Source organism: Schistocerca gregaria, chromosome 4, assembly GCF_023897955.1.
Source record: "Schistocerca gregaria isolate iqSchGreg1 chromosome 4, iqSchGreg1.2, whole genome shotgun sequence".
NCBI lineage: Eukaryota > Metazoa > Arthropoda > Insecta > Orthoptera > Acrididae > Schistocerca > Schistocerca gregaria.
This window is the reverse complement of record NC_064923.1, coordinates 251,271,625-251,288,787: the sequence shown is the minus strand read 5'-3', so window position 1 is coordinate 251,288,787 and position 17,163 is coordinate 251,271,625. Positions and strand designations below refer to the sequence as shown.

General features: G+C 34.7%; 1 protein-coding gene across 1 annotated transcript in view; it reads left to right on the top strand.

Moving 5' to 3' along the window:
- Nucleotides 1-17,163, top strand: part of LOC126268061 (carboxypeptidase B-like) — a 105,856-nt gene that overhangs the window by 47,291 nt on the left and 41,402 nt on the right. Inside the window, exon 4 of the mRNA XM_049973496.1 lies at nucleotides 3,315-3,402. Coding sequence (XP_049829453.1) covers nucleotides 3,315-3,402 — 88 coding nt within the window. The remainder of the gene's footprint in view (nucleotides 1-3,314; nucleotides 3,403-17,163) is intronic.

Below are 17,163 nucleotides of genomic sequence, written 5' to 3'. Positions count from 1 at the left end.
ATAAAAAAAAATAGTAATAGTACGAAAATGTCACTAAGTAACAATTCAAATGTCATTAAACAATATTCATTACAACAACAACAACAACAAAATAACAATTATAGCCTGTCCAAATGGGACGAATGATATGTACGTTATCACGTCGATAAATATGATAACAAAATTGTTAGTCTACACCCTCAAACCTTTTTTGTTGTTGTAATGAATATTGTTTACTGGCATTTGAATTGTTACTTAGTCGCATTATCGTACTATTACTATTTTTATATATTGGACTTCTAAGTTTTAACGTAATTTTTACGTAAATCAAGAACGATATACTTCTAACTTCCCACGCCAGATGGTGGGTATTATGTTTCTTTAAAAACCTGTGTTATACCTCATTTCATGTTATTCATGTATTATTCTTTTTCATTGTCTTTTTCTCTTTTACCTGCCCTGCACTATGACGACTTATTATCGATCTGTTTTATGTTTTGTAAGTTGTTTCTTTTAAAAACAATACGCCAATGTATTTTAGATGTTTCCTTCCCCCTTCGTCTGCTAGGTGTTTTACGTACATTTTAAATTTGAGTTACTTCATGATTCACAAATGCACAAGAGTTATTTTGTGTTAATATCTCGCAAAACCAGTAATATTAAGTCTTCACATGACCATTGTCACATAGAGGGCGTTCCAAGCCCTGTCACATCGAGGTCTGCTGAACAGGTGCATGTAAACATCAGCCTCAGTTTATGTGACCGCTCTAAGCTTGTTGATACCAGTGCCTACCAATTTTAATTGTATATTACAGGTATGTTCCTACCAACTGTTATGTTCATACGCAGGTGTAGTTGTGGTTTTCTGTTTTATACTCTCTGATCGTTATGTAAAGATTTGTAACTTTTAGCACTGAGGATGGTCACTAAGTGACTGAAAATCGATTTTGCGGATAATAAACCAAAAAAAAAATACAACCAATGCTGTTTCTCCTTCCAATTATACTTACAAAATGATTCAGAAACACTCAATTCGGTACATTTAATTTTATAGAACACTGAAAATCATGGATATGATCTATACAGAGATCGGTCCTGGAGTACATCCGAATGCCGACTGATCTGCTTGGCACACAACAAGAATCACTAGCAGACTTCGTACTACATCGGAAAGATTCGTTCTTTGTCGGTGCAATATTAGACATCGTTTGTTTTTTACTAGTTTTAGCTTATTGTTAGTGTAACAATAGTTATGAAGCTTTAATTCCCCTGGCATTTATTATGTCAAAAGTGGGTTCTACTAATTAATATTTTAAATGGAAAAATCAGTAATTTGGCGCTTAAAAAGTCTGTAGGTCTCCGGTGTTCGTGGCTGCGAGGTTAGATTCGCCCTGACGCCCAGCTGTATTGTACCGATAAGGATATTTGAGCGGCATTTGGAGTTGCCAGCCCCTCTGTCCGCTTTTTAGCTGCTTCACTGCTTTTCGCTGTTGCGTTTGTATCACTGCTCAGCACTGCAATGTATTCATCTTGACTGCAGTGTTCAAATACAATATTAAAACTACTAAGTAAATTGTGACTGGAACAAGTGGATTCTCACAAAACGGGACTTAAGGAGTCTCCTTTATTACTGCGACCCAGTACACCATGAATGGAGAAAACACTAGACGGATAAAACTAACCATAAATGCATGTGTGGATTACGTCAGTGTGTTCAGTTAGGGTAGTGGTTGCAGCCGGACAAGTTGCCTGACTACCACAGCCTATAGCGTCTTCACCTGCTTCCCAACGTGAACCGCGCTAAGTGCTTTTCATGACAGATCAGGTACCTATAATGTCATTCATAGAGGCATTGGAAGATCTCACTTACTGGTACTCCCGCTGTACCCACCCGTAAAACAAAAAACTTGATCACTGCATCACCACTGTTCCCTATATCCCTGAAAGAAACTAACCTGCACTCTACGCACAATTCAGTACCAGATTACATTTAAGGAAAGGCTGAAGCTTTTTCTTATGTCATCCCTGTTATTTTTCCCTATCGAGCATTGAAGAAAATGCTCACTGCTTCCTCCAGTTACGCTTCTTTCTTTTGCCATTTTTCAATCTCAGCAAATTACGTTTTATTTTTTTGTCTGTCTCACTCTCCCATCTTTTCTTGCACGCCCATTTCTACCACAGCTTACAATTTAATTCAACTGTTCACAAATAAATACTGGGTGTTCCTGTAGGGATGATCAGTGTTCAGCGTCTGACACGAAGGATCAGTAGAGGTAAAAAGTTCTAGCCAACATTAACCATAATATGCTTACTTAAGAGCTGTGAGCACTTCTTCCTCTTCCACACTGTGAAACAAAAGCACTTCTATCGTAAGCTCTTTGCTTTTCCATATTTTGAGAGGAGACAGTATGGACCAAAACAAGAAAAAATTGTCAATTAAACATGTGCTCTACAATGCGTGTTTTAAGAGCTATGAGCTTTTAATCAGTAGAATAGATGCGTTTCACAATATTGAAGATGAACAAGTGCTATTTTGCTACCGTTGCTTTTTTGACTATTTCTGTCATAACGAATTCTAAGTAGCGGAGTCCATGCAAAATGCTTATAACAAATTCTAAATAGTGCAATCCATAAATAATGCAACGTGAAGTCCATACAAAATGCAATGTGGAGTCCATACAAAATGCAACAATCTCTTTAGAGGAATCCTTGTTTGGTTTCTTGAGTTGATTTAACAACAAAGATGATTAACAGTCTCGTTTGAATTGCATGTTCTGATTCTAGTGTAAATTTCTTATACAGTGTTAGTCTGAAGTACATAACGATTTCCAAAGTTACACTTTCGAGCTTAGAACTTTTAATGTCTTTCACTTGTGGTAGTTGACAGGTTTCTGCTCACGTAAAGCTAGCGTCATGTACAGAACGTGCATATGCATATGCCATGTCTGAAATTTGTCGAATTTGATGTATCTTTCATGTACCTTTAACGCGTACTTAATGGTTTTAAATTTTAAAAATAACAGTGTTTTCTGATACTGATACTGTTGCATATGATGCTGCGAATATTACGAGTTTCTAATCAAAACTTATGGACAACACGTACCAGTTTTTTTTCTAAATTTACTTTCACTTCCTTTGTAAACTGTTACATAAAAGAATCATGTAGTTTACAGTTTGTTTCATCGATGAACACTATTATCATGAAGACGAAAGGCAAATCACGAATTGCTTTTTCATCAAATATGAAACTTCTCTCTCAGACGATGTAGTTTGCTTTTTCCCTCGGCGAAAAGACCTACATACCATTACTGACATGTACTTAATGTATTTCGCAGGACCGCATGTGGAGGAAGACAAAATCAAGAAAATCCGGTTCGTGCTTTGGAGTGGATGCCAACAGGAACTTTGGTTTCCACTGGAACGGTGAGGAAGCAGTTACATTGTGCATACGGAATGTTGGCTCTGTTATCATAGATTCATACATGTAGAATATTAAGTCCGCGGAGAACAGCTAAAAAGTTTGATACCCTTGATAATGACATCCTGCTTAGTTTTGCTGCTTGATCCTAGGTTCCAGTAGAGATGTAGGCAAGTAACTTCACGCGTGTTGTTGCTCTGTGCAAGTCAGTCAGTAACATACTACGTGGTGTTTTTGATGGTTATGGAACTGACGCACTAGCCTAAAGTGCTAATTAGTGCTACGATTTTCTCAGACCATTTCCTAAGGCCGGTCACAGCTCTTTAAGTTTTTTTCAAATTTTTTTGCGTTTCCTCAGATGCGACCCGTGGGGAGGCTGCAACATTTACCAACTGTAGGTATGGTGCCAGGGCTCTCTAAAATCTTTAAGGACTACATTTGTTTGTCTTTTCTCAATTAGCTACCAAGTAACCTCAAACGACAACTCTAATATCATAGACAGGTTGATTCAGTTGTCCCTAATGACGTCGTTTTATGCAACCTGCAATGTTATATCTGGCCTTCAAAAACCACACACTTAATTTTCGTATTCTCTAGCTCGTTACGCGAAAACTATTTGCCCTCATAAAAAATGAACAGCTCCTTTTTGTAGGAAATTAATGTAGTTAAATTTTGTACTAGGAAACGTTTTCGCTGGAGACCACTGTTTTCGAAGTATTTAAGAAAAACATACAAAATTGACCTTTAAACTCACCTCCACCCCAACACTCACCCACTAGTTACGATTTCTGGTATGTGGTTTATGGCACTCACTCGTACCACTGTACAAAAATCTCCGACTACACTAACTAATACCTTATTTCGGCTTTATTGACCGCTGCAAGCTACTTCGTTAACATTATTGATTTTCACGTGCCCGTGAGGACAATGAAAGAAAAACGACCTCACGATTTTGTGAATTTTGACACTATGAAATAAACAACTACATCATTATAATTGTCAGGCCTTCTGATTAGAAAAACCATTGTGTTTGCAAGGCTCAAGTTTCGATTGAATGGGAAATGTGAACTTAACCCTTACAAGTACAGTCGTTTCCTAGTCAGAAAGCCTGACGAATACAACGATGTAAATGTTTATTTTTTGCTGTTAACGAAATTGTTGGGTAAAATATGCACAAACGTAAATTTTTAAATTTGTAATTGCTCGTCTAAGGAGGTGGTGTAAAGACCAAAAAACGTCAAATGTGGGAATTAATTGGTCCAATTGGAAATTTTTGTGCAGTGGTATGAACAAAATACTAGAAATTCTGATGGTAGGGGGTTGAATGTGGGATTTCAGTTGGAGGTAATTTTGGACGTCCTTCCTGAATGACTTGAAAACTAAGACCTCAAGCGAAAACGTATTGCAGTAAAAAAGTTAACTTCATTAAATTTGCAGTAAAAAGTTTCTGTTCACTTTTCTGTTGGTCTGTTCGCAAATAGCGAGCAAGAAAACTGAAAATCTTGCACGAGGTTTTGGAAGGGCAATATATAAAATGAGTATTACAGAAAATGTTATTGTTAGGGGCACCTGCATCACACGGTATATAGGTAATCTGTTTAGCTGCCGATGTCACATTCCTTGAAAAATAGCGCAAGAAACTGGACTAAAAGTGCATATTTTATTGACAAACAAGCATAAGTTTGAAAAATAGAAAATACTGTACATCAGATTCTTATAATGCTTAATGTTTTTCGTATATTCACCTCTCATCCTGAACAAGGCGACGTGACGCACTGCTTAGCACACTGGACTCGCATTCGGGAGAACGACGGTTCAAACACGAGTATGGCCATCTTGATTTTTGTACGCCGTGCTTTCCCTAAATCGCTTCCGGCAAATGCTGAGAGTTTAATGAAACAGAAAAGCCACCAAACAAATGTTTGGTTGTGAAAATGAGATAGAATAACTTCTTATATTGCACCTCTGTTTGGCGATTTTCTTTGTTAAATATTTCCGCATCCACAATAGATTAACAGAGATTAAATGCCGGGATGGTTCCTCTGAAATGGCATGGCCGATTTCCTTCTCCACCCTTCCCAAATCCGAGCTTGTGCACCGTCTCCAACCACCTCGTTGACGACTGGACGTGAAACACTAACCTCCTCCTCCTCTTCCTCTGACCCGAGTCGTTCAACATTTTCGTGCACGTTCTATCCGAGTCAGCGTGTCGAAACACGGATATTCTCGCCAAGTCACAGCTCCTGTCATGTAGTTCACTCACAGAAGCAAACCGGAAGCAGCCATGTTGATTCAAGCGTTTGTGAAACGCAAATGTTGTATTTACATGAAATGTAAATGCATAATGGAATGCGGACAATAAAAATTTAAGCCGTCCGGGACTCGAATCCAGATATACCACTACTCGCCAGTGCTCGCCTTTATAGACCTAAACTTTGTGTCGTCAATCCTCTTATCTAATGATAAGGTGACCGCTCATGTTCCGACCCAAATTTTCATATCCCTTGTTTAGTTATGCAGCTGATGGTAGACCATACTCGCAACAGGGAATATATTTCATGTGTTACATATCGCTTTAGTCGCAGCAGTGCCTTTTCTTTCGGACTACACGAACTATTCCGAGCATTGAATCGTAATTCGGAATAATATGGGCACTTGAGTATCGTATCGCACTTGCTGTATTCGGCGATTTTTGTATTTATGCTCCCTTATTAAAAAAAAAAAGATGCAATCTTAAGTGATACACCGCGTTAAAAGTATTTCCTAAAAGCTTTGTCCTGCTAAACTGCCCATAAATATGATACCATTGACTAAACGTGTTACCCACTCACACTGTGCTGTTTTCAGACTCATTGCATGATGCACTAAATCACAAGGAAATCAACTCTCAAGATCTCCGTAACAATAGACTAAAAAAATGAAACTTGCTAATATGCATTTCATCTCCCAAAAGCCCTCAGCAAGAAAGGGAAAATGAAATGAAATAATCGTATGGCTCTATTGCCGAGGAGGTCGCATAAGGGACTGGTGGTAGATCGACTGCCGGTTGCAGCTTTCTGTTTGACGCTACTTCTGTGACTTGTGTGTCGATGAAGACGAGATGTAACTAACACCAAATCCAGACCGAAGAAAATCTGCGACCCCTGGCGCGAAGCCGGCAGCTGTGACCTAGCGATTCTAGGCGCTTCAGTGGTGCTGCTACGGTCGCAGGTTCGAATCCTGCCTCGGGCATGGATGTGTGTGATGTCCTTAGGTTAGTTAGGTTTAAGTAGTTCTAACTCTATGGGACTGATGACCTCAGATTGTAAGTCCCATAGAGCATAGAGCCATTTGAAACATTTTTGAACCTGTCATGAATCGAAACTTGGACACTGGGCTCTAAAGACAGCGACGCTGCCTTGTTTACTCTGATCATTAGTGAGACTCTAAAGAGACAATTCCAGAAACGAAGAGGTACCTGTAACACTGTAAAAGATTAATATTAAACGTCGATTAATGGTCTATGTGAGATTAAGAGGGGTAAGAGTTCAACCACTCTGCTGGGTCTGTAATATGTTACTGGAAAATTATATCAGAATGCAATTTGGGACAGCTTAGATCCGGGGCCTTTAACTACGAGCCACACCTTGGCGTAACTCTGCAAACAACGGGCTGGAACATCTTGTAGCGATCGAGGCCTGCCAACATAGGTACAGGTTCATGTGGAATAGAGGAGGCAGTGCTCATAACAGCCTGCAGTACACTGAGGAGACAAAAGTCATGGGATAGTGATATGCACATATAGGGATGGAGGTAGTATACCGAGCACAGCATTTAAAAAGGCACTCCATTGGTGGAGCTATTATTTGAACTAAGGTAAGTCACGTGACACGTTGACCGATGTGATGATAGCCACACAACGGGAATTTACAGACGTGGAGAGCGAGTAATATATGGAACCTTTGAGCACACTAGGTGCAAAATTCTTGAACAAATTTTTGATGAATTATTTTACTATGAGACTGAACACAGTCGAAATAATTAAAAAAACTAGACAGTTTGAGAATTCGGAACGAAGATAAATATGGTTAAATTTAAAAAGGAGATAATTCATAAGAAATACACAACGAGTTCATATAATGAACCCCAGATCATGTCGTACAATCTAGGTCTTTCATTTGACATACCAAAAGTCACAATAAAATTTTTGTAGAAGTATTATTTTCAATATGAAATTTCTTGAAATTGTACTCCATTTGAACTATTTGTTCAGTAATAAAACTTGATATCAATATTATCTAACCAGTCATCCAAAATTATTTTATAAAATTTTCATAAATCTGCCACATACTCTGTTTAACTCATATTTTGACATTGTCAAAATTTTCCCTGTAACGGATTCAGACATATCTTTGCAAACAGCTCGTTTTCCAGGATTTACTTTGATTTTGTCAAGATCTAAGTCAATATCCACTTTTTCTTTGAAATATTTTTTATACATACCATCATTATCAAAACAATGACTGGTTTTTCAATTTTACTGTGATAATTAACATAATTTCTAAACAACTTCTTACTTTTTTCCTCAAAGTTACACACTCTGTAGATATCTAAAATTTTATATCCTTTTTCTACAATTTTTTTTTGTCTTCATCACTTGTCCAAGTTCCAATGAAACTTGTTTCTTCATCATTATAATTTCATTGTTCTATTTTTTCTTCAACACATTTCACACTCATTGGAAAAAACAGTTTTTTCATTTCTGTTAATCTTTATTAGTGCTGGTAAAACTGGATGATACAAACATATAGGTGCAAATACTTTACATTTTATAAAACCATACCATTCAGTATTATGACACTCTGGTTTAGATATTTTTATTGGATGACACATAGGATAAAAATCTTAAAATTGGACAATTGGATAAAGATAACATATCTTCATCTACATAGATACCCTGTAAGTCAAGCTGAAGTGCCTGGCAGAAGGTTCATCAAACCTCCTTCACAATAATTCTCAATTATTCCAATCTCGTACAGTGTGTGGAAAAAACGAACATCTATATCTTTCTGTGCAAGCTCTGGTTTGCCTTATTTTATTATGATGATCGTTTCTCCCTGTGTAGGTCGGGATCAACAAAATATTTTCGCATTCGGAGGAGAAAGTTGGTGATTGAAATTTTGTGTGAAGATTCCGCCATAACGAAAAATGCCTTTGTTTTAATGACATCCATCTCAAATTCTCTATCGTTTCAGTGACACTCTCTCCCCTGTTTCCACGATAATACAGAACGTGCTGCCCTTCTTTGAATTTTCCCAATGTACTCTGCCAGTTCTGTCTGGTAGGGATCTCACATGATGCAACAGTTTTCTAAAAGAGGCCAGACAAGTGTAGTGTAGGCACACTCTTCTGTAGATCTGTTACAGTTTCTAAGTATCCTGCCAATAAAACGTAATCTATGGATAGCCTTCCACATAATGTTTCCTGTTTGTTTCCCTCCAGTTTAAGTTGTTCATAATTGTATTTCCTAGGTATTTAGTTGAATGTAAGGCCTTCCGGTTTGACTGATTTATTGTGTAACCGAAGTTTAACGGATTAATTTTAACACTAATGTGGATGATCTCGCACCTTTTGTTATTTTGGGTCAATTGCCAATTTGCATCAGACAGCTATCTTTTCTAAATCGTTTTGCAATTTGTTTTGTTCTCCTGATGACTTTACTGGTCGATAAACGGCAGCATCATCTGCATACAATGTAAGACAGCTGCTCAGATTGTCTCATAACTGAGACAATATTCCATAAGTACACAAATTCACTACAACCTGCTTGTTTGATACAGTGTAAAAAGCCTTCTGGAAATCTAGAAATACGGAATAAATTTGAAGTCCCTTTTCAATAGCACTCAACTCGTCACCTGCGTAAAGAGCTGGTTGTGTTTCACAAGAACGATGTTCTCTACATCCGTGTAGAGTGTGTCAGTAGCTCGTTTTTTCAAGGTAGTAGTTCATAACGTTCAAACACAATATACGTTCCAACATCCTGCTGAATATCGACGTTAACGATATGGGCCTGTAATTTACTGGATTACTCCTATTACCTTTCTTGAATATTGGTGTGACCTGTGCTACTTTCCAGTCTTTGGGTATGGAACTTTCAGCGAGTGATTGGTTGTATATGATTGTTAAGTATGGAGCTGTTGCGGTAGCATACTCTGAAAGGAACCTAACTGGTATGTAGTCTGCAGTGGAAAACGTGCTTATTTTAAGTGGTTTAAGCTGCTTCACTGCTCTGAGGATATCTGCTTCTACGTTACTCATGTTGTCAGCTGTTTCAGATTCGAATTCTGGAATATTTATTTCGTCTTCTTTGGTGAAGGAATTTCGGAAGGCTGTGTTTAGTTTCTTTGACAACTCTGTCGTCAATAGTATTTTCGTTGACATTGTGTAGAGAAGCCATCGATTGTGTCTTGTCACTTGCATACTTCATGTATGACCAAAATCTCTTTGGGTTTTCTGCCAGGATTGGAGGCAAAGTTTCGTTGTGGAAACTACTACTAGGATCTCCCTTTGAAGTCAATACTAAATTTCGGGCTTATGTAAAAGATAGCCGATGTTGAAGATTTTGCTTCCATTTCAATTTGACACGGTTTTTCGTTGTTTCTGCAACAGTGTTCTGACACATTTTATATATCAAGGAGTATCAGCTCCATCATTTGTTAATTTATTAGGTATAAATGTCGATATATTTTATTTTTGTGTATACACCATTGCTTTGTCTCTTAATTTAATGTCTTTGTATGAACACCTGAAAAAGCATCTGTTGGATTTAATGGTTCGACAATTTATGGTAACCGTTTTAGTTTCTTAGGTTTTTCATACACAGGTGATGTAATCCGATCACATCCGCACATGTCAGGTAATTATATCTGACATTTCGTATTTCTTCACTTCATGTTATTATCTTTTGATATAAATCATCCATTGTTTCTTTACTTTTGCTATGAATCGTTTGACTTTTAAAACATTTTTTACGATCATGCCAGGAAGAACCATGGTATTAACGAACAGTATTTGTTTCTTTATCAAATCTATCTACTTTTGTTCCAACTATTTTTACTTTTCTGTCATTAAGAGTGTGTTGAATTTTTTTAACGTGAAAACAATTTAACCAACCTATAGTTTCTTTGCTGTTCCTTCTTTTTGTTCTTTATCCATTACAGCAACTGTATTTTGTGGTAAATATGTAGATCTGTAAATCGATATACAAACACCAGCAGTTGTTAGATAACAGAATGGATCAATATTAACTATCACCACCAATTGTTTTCTTAGGTCTTAACAACCTCTTCTTAATAAATCAAGAACAGAATTACAATATTCTATGATTTCCTTCTTCATATTGAATATGCAATTTTCTTTAACTCTTTCACTATGTCATTTGAGAACTTCTTTTCTCACAATAATATTTGAAATCAGGAATTGGACCTATGCAATTTTCATTTCTACATAGGTTGAATAAATGTGGTAAATATCGTTTCTGAATTCTTTCAAATCAAACGTTTTTGGAAATTTACTAAGTGGTGAATGTAAAAAATGGGTACTATCTATAACTCTCAGACCTAACTCTTCAATCCGTAATACCAATTTAGTTCCAGGGAAGATAGGGTATAGTTTTATTGTATTTTTAACACAGTACTTCAGAATGAATTGTTGATCATATCCTTGAGCATAATGTATGATGAAACATAATTTTTTTATATCAGGAAAGACACAATTTTTGATTTTCTTAAATTCATAAGCCATAGTGCTAAAGATGTGAACAATTATAAGATCTAGAATATGTGTTCCTGTTTCTTGTTGAACTTTATAATTGAAAAAATGTATCGTTCAGTAAATGTACAATTAATTTTCTTTGGTTTTTTATTTACATAATGTAATTTTAAACTTAATTTATATTATAATATTTGGAAAAGCAAACACCTAGCAATATTTAAATTTGTCATAAAGATAACAACAATGTTTACTACTATTTAGGCAAAATGACACTTTAAATTTTTTAATTTTTCTTTCACAAATTCAACCTTTTTGTAATCTGTATTGCATGTAACATTGATGATTTTCAAATTTCTATTTCTTGTTTACTTTTTTTACATACTTCAAAACTGCACTTAACATTCTTCCAATCTCAAACAAAACCTTTAAGAACTTCACATTTATAAGCTGTATCACAAACCTCCTGCTGGTTGTTGAAAAATCTTCATTATAACAGTATCTATTATGTTTTCACAATAAATTTTATTTTCTGCAGCTTTGTGTTCAGATTCAATACAAAATGTACCTATTTTTTCTTGTATTTTAGATTTACAATTATCGTTATTATTAAATGGTTTATTACATCTAATACAGAATAATGACATTAATAGAATGGTTTCATACTGTTAATTACATGAAAATGTTTAAGATATTTATACAGATAAAATTTCATTGCTTTATCAGCACGAAGATAAATAACCAAATTGAAATGTTCAGAATATATAACATTTATTTGAATATCTATTAATTTTTCATTTTTTAAACATTATCTATGGTAAATCTCTCGTCATTGTATTCATCTACTCGATTGCACAAAATTCTAGTTAGTTCTTTTAGTAATTTGTACTTATCATTTTCTATTATTTTCTTAATTTTAGCAGAAGTTAGTTCTCTGTTAAATACAAAATTTCTGATTTCTTAATGCAAATGTTAGTGCTGTAGGACAATACTGATTATCAGCATTTTTAACTATAGTAGTACATCACTGATCTTTTTATCATCTGTTGAACTTATTATTTTATTTTGTCTGCCATCTTTTGGAATTACCAACATTTGCATATTATATGAAGTATTTCATATATCAACAAATGTTTGTATACCTTTGAGTTTATCACACAAAACTTCAACAGGTTGTTTAATATTATTCAATTTATGTGTCTTGTAGAAACTCGATAATGAAAGTTTCGCATTTGAAATTTTCATTATCTCCTTTCCTGAAATTAGTTCTTTTTTACATAACTGTGCTCCAGAAACTTGTATTTTCCTTATATAATCTATTTCATCAATCACTGAATTATAGATGTCATTTGATTAATATCAAATAAATCATTCTTCAGCGTTTCTTCTTCTTGTTCAAATAGTTCAATATTAAGCAGATAAATCTGATCAAGTGTCACATTTTTTTTCTTGTCTCACTGATCGATTTTTTCAAAGACATCATTGTCAGATCTTTAAAAATAATTTTTATTATGTGCATGTTTCAGTCTTGTTCTAGTCTCTCAAAATAATTCTTAATTAAAAGGAAAGTCTTGTAAAACAATTAAATTAATCCATTGATTCTGATTTATTAATTTACCTGCCATTTTATACAAAATTTTTTAACTATCATTGTAAGTTCTGATACTTAAATTACCTTGATTTCTTGTAGGATTAGGTAAATTATGGGAAGCAAATAAAGTAATTGATTCATCTTTTCTTAATTGTCTGTAATTAGTTAAATTATTTCTTCTGGAAGTATCACAGAATTGAGTAACATTGAACAGCTCAATATTTTCTTCTATTTCTAAGGGAAAAACATTTGATTTTGTAAAATGAATACCTTAAGCTTATTGAAAAATTAGAAACAATATACTATTAAATCCATCGTCGTTTACAATATTTCTTAAGACAAACCTTATATCTACTAGAAAATTAGCACCTAGATGTGGAATTTGAGTAGAAACAATAGCAATATTTAACTTCTTGATAATTTATACACTTTTTGGCAGAATTATCACGCCTATCATCACTGTTTTTCAATAGTTCAAAACGTTCATCATTGGAAACTCTTTTTAAATGTCTCTCCTAAATCTTGGATGCAACATATTTTCCACATACGTAAAGAACATATTTATGAAAATACTTTTATAATAATTTTATAACATTCTTTAGTAACATGCTTATGCTTATCCTCTGTATAATTATGTGAGTAAAAGTTACAATTGACTGCTCTACTTCACGTTTCCTACACTTCTTGACTTTCATTTATAAAAATAATTTTTCATTAATTGTATAAAAATTATTTTCTATAAACAGACATGGAGTCAACCACAGATCCTGTTAACAATAATCAGATGTATAATGATAAACCAGTTTCAATAATTGTTGACGAAAATAATAATCCTTGATTTGATGGAAATCAGGTAGTTGATATTTTAGGGTATGAATGACCTAAGAAATCAGTTACAGGTACTGCTAACGGATAATATTGCAAAAAAATTTGTAATATTAAGTAGTCCCGAAATTGAGCCATCTAAAAATATTAACCCTCATACAAAATTTATTAATGAACCTGCTTTATATTCTTTAATTGTGATATCCAAAACGCCTTTTGGAGAAAGTTTCCAAGACTGGAATTGTGAAGAAGTTGTTCCATAAATTAGACAAGATGGTAAATACAAAATAAGAAAAGAAATCATAGATTCCTGTAGATATTAAATACATCATTTACAAGGTATAAATAAACTCCAGAATGAGATATTCACTCTGCAGCGGAGTGTGCGCTGATATGAAACTTCCTGGCAGACTCGAACTCGGGACCTTTGCCTTTTGGAGGCAAGTGCTCTACCAACTGAGCTAACGAAGCACGACTCATGCCCGGTACTCACAGCTTTACTTCTGCCAGTACCTCGTCCCCTACCTTCCAAACTTTACAGAAGCTCTCCTGGAAACATCCCCCAGGCTGTGGCTAAGCCATGTCTCCGCAATATCTTTTCTTTCAGGAGTGCTAGTTCTGGATGTCTTTCAGGAGAGCTTCTGTAAAGTTTGGAAGGTAGGAGACGAGGTACTGGCAGAAGTAGAGCTGTGAGTACCGGCCGTGAGTCGTGCTTCGGTAGCTCAGTTGGTAGAGCACTTGCCCACGAAAGGCAAAGGTCCCGAGTTCGAGTCTCGGTCGGGCACACAGTTTTAATCTGCCAGGAAGTTTTATAAATAAACTGTTGGCAAACATACAGAAAATTTGAATGAAATAGTTGATGTGGATTTAGATATGTTAAATGGAAGAAAGAGAAAAATAGATAGATCAAGACCTCATATTGTTTCTCCAATAACTGATTAAAGTTTAAGAGATATTTTTGTTACTTTAAGATTACATGATAATAATTCTGTTTATTAAATTACCAGAAAACAAGGCAGAAATCTTCAAAACAAGTAAATATTATTAGAAATAAACATCCAAATTATGAAGAAGCATTTAAGAATTAATTATGTACTTAATTCAACAAATTTATTCAAAAGAACAGAAGAAAGATTTAATATTATTTGTTATCAAAATAATTTCGATACTTGGGTTAATTACTAACAAGAAGAATTGATGATATAATTAATCTTGTATCTTTTGACAGCTGAAGGAGTCTCCAGTCTGTGCCCAGTCTTAATATGAGTAACTTTGTCTGTGTCTTGGTAATGTTTCTTAGAAAATAAAACCAAATTTCCAAGTACTTTTTTCATGATTAAATTTTATACAAGATTCATTAATTTTTATATATATCTAATAAATGAAACCTATTAAAGCCACCTGATTCAATAAATTCAAATTTAAAATTTCCGAATAATTGTGACATGTCATTCTTATTAAATTTTACTTTAATATCAAAATATAATCTTCTTTAATAAAACAATAAGTGTAATTAATATTATGAAACTTCCGGGCAGATTAAAACTGTGTATCAGATCAAGACTTGAACTCGGGACCTTTACCTTTCACAGGCAAGTGCTCTATCAACTGAGCTACCCAAGCATGACTCATGACCCATTCTCACAGCTTTTAATGCCACCAGTATCTCCTCTCCTAGGACTTACAGAAAGCGTTTGACAATGTTGACTGGGATACTCTCTTTCAGATTCTGAAGGTGGCAGGGAGCGAAAGGCTATTTACAATTTGTACAGAAACCAGACAGCAGTTATAAAAGTTGAGAGGGATGAAAGGGAAGCATTGATTGAGAAGGGAATGACACAGGTTTGTCGCCTCTCCCTGATGTTATTCAATCTGTACATTGAGCAAGACGTAAAGGAAACAAAAGAAAAATTCGGAGTAGGAATTAAAATACATGGAAAAGAATTAAAAACTTTGTTGTTTGCTGGTGAGAATGTAATTCTGTCAGAGGCAGCAAAGGACCTGGAAGGAGAGTTGAATGGAATGGATGAATGGATAGTGTCTTGAAAGGAGGATATAAAATAAACATCAACATAAGAAAAACAAGGATAATGGAATGTAGTAGAAACAAATCAGGTGATGCTGAGGGAATTAGATTAGGAACTAAGACAACTAAAGCAGTAGATCAGTTTTTCTACTTGGGGGAGCGAAATAACTGATGATGGTCGAATTAGAGAGGATATAAAATGTAGACTGGCAATGGAAAGGAAAGCGTTTCTGAATAACAGAGATTTTTTAACATCGAGTATAGATTTAAGCCTCAGGAAATCTTTTCTGAAAGTTTAGTATGTACGGATTGTAGCCATAAATGGAAGCAAAACATGTATGAAAAAATTTTTATTCAAGAAGAGAATGGAAGCTTTCGAAATCTGGTGCTACAGAAGAATTCTGAAGATTAAATGCGTTGATCATACAACTAATGAGGAGGTGCTGAATAGAATAGTGGAGAACAGGAATTCGTGGCCCAGTTTGACTAGAAGAAGGGAAAGGTTATTAGGACATGTTCTGAGACATTGAGGGTACTTGAAAGTAGCACTGGAGCGTAACACAGAGGGTAAAAATCGCACAAGGAGACCAAGGCATGAATACACTGAAAAGATTCACAAGGATTTAGGTTGCAGTAGATACTCTGAGATGAAGAAGCTTGCTCAGGATAGAGTAGCATGGAGAGCAGCGTCAAAGCAGTGTCTAGACTGAAGACCACAACAGCAACATAGAAGATCGTACTGCACAAATTTTAGGTTTTAATCAGCAATTATTGAACCCAATCAACTGACATTTCATAATTATCTATCAAAAATAAAACTATTCGAATTAAATAATATGAGTTTTAATCTGGCTGTTGGAATGTTTGTTAAAAAAACTAATTATTCTCATCAAGAAACTATTATTATTTCTTCATTTGAACCAAATGCTGATTTTGGGGGACCAATATATTATGAACCAAATTTTCGTGTAAAATTCCAATTTTTGATAATATTAAGAATTTGGAAATACCTATAAGTGATGGAAATGATGGTCTGATTGACTTTAATGGATCAGATATAACAGTTACTTTATAAGTGTTTAATTAATGTTTTCCTTTATAAATGATTAAGTTTGGAATTTACCATTTTCACTCTTCTCCCATAAATTAAAAAAAGTAAATATACCATACAAGGCTCGAAAATTAATATTAAAAATTGAGATGGATGGATTCATCCTAATCATTATCCAACTTTATATTAATTTAAGTGTTATAGGAACTGATGGAACAGATTATCCGACTTCCAACATAAAATCCGATAAAAAATTAATTATTTGGCAAAATTGTTCGACATTGTCACAATCAAAATAAGGAAATAATATTCTGTATAGATACAACATCCATTTATTTCTTCATTGCTTCTTATTCAGTGGCCTTCATCCCTATCAAATGAATTAACTGTGAAAGGACTCACACTTAATAATGGAACAATAAAAAAGTAAGAAAAACAAAGTACTTTATCCATTAGAAATATTTGGCAGTAATTTTAACTTAGATTTCAAGTTTTGGACATTCTACTCATATATGGTGTGATCC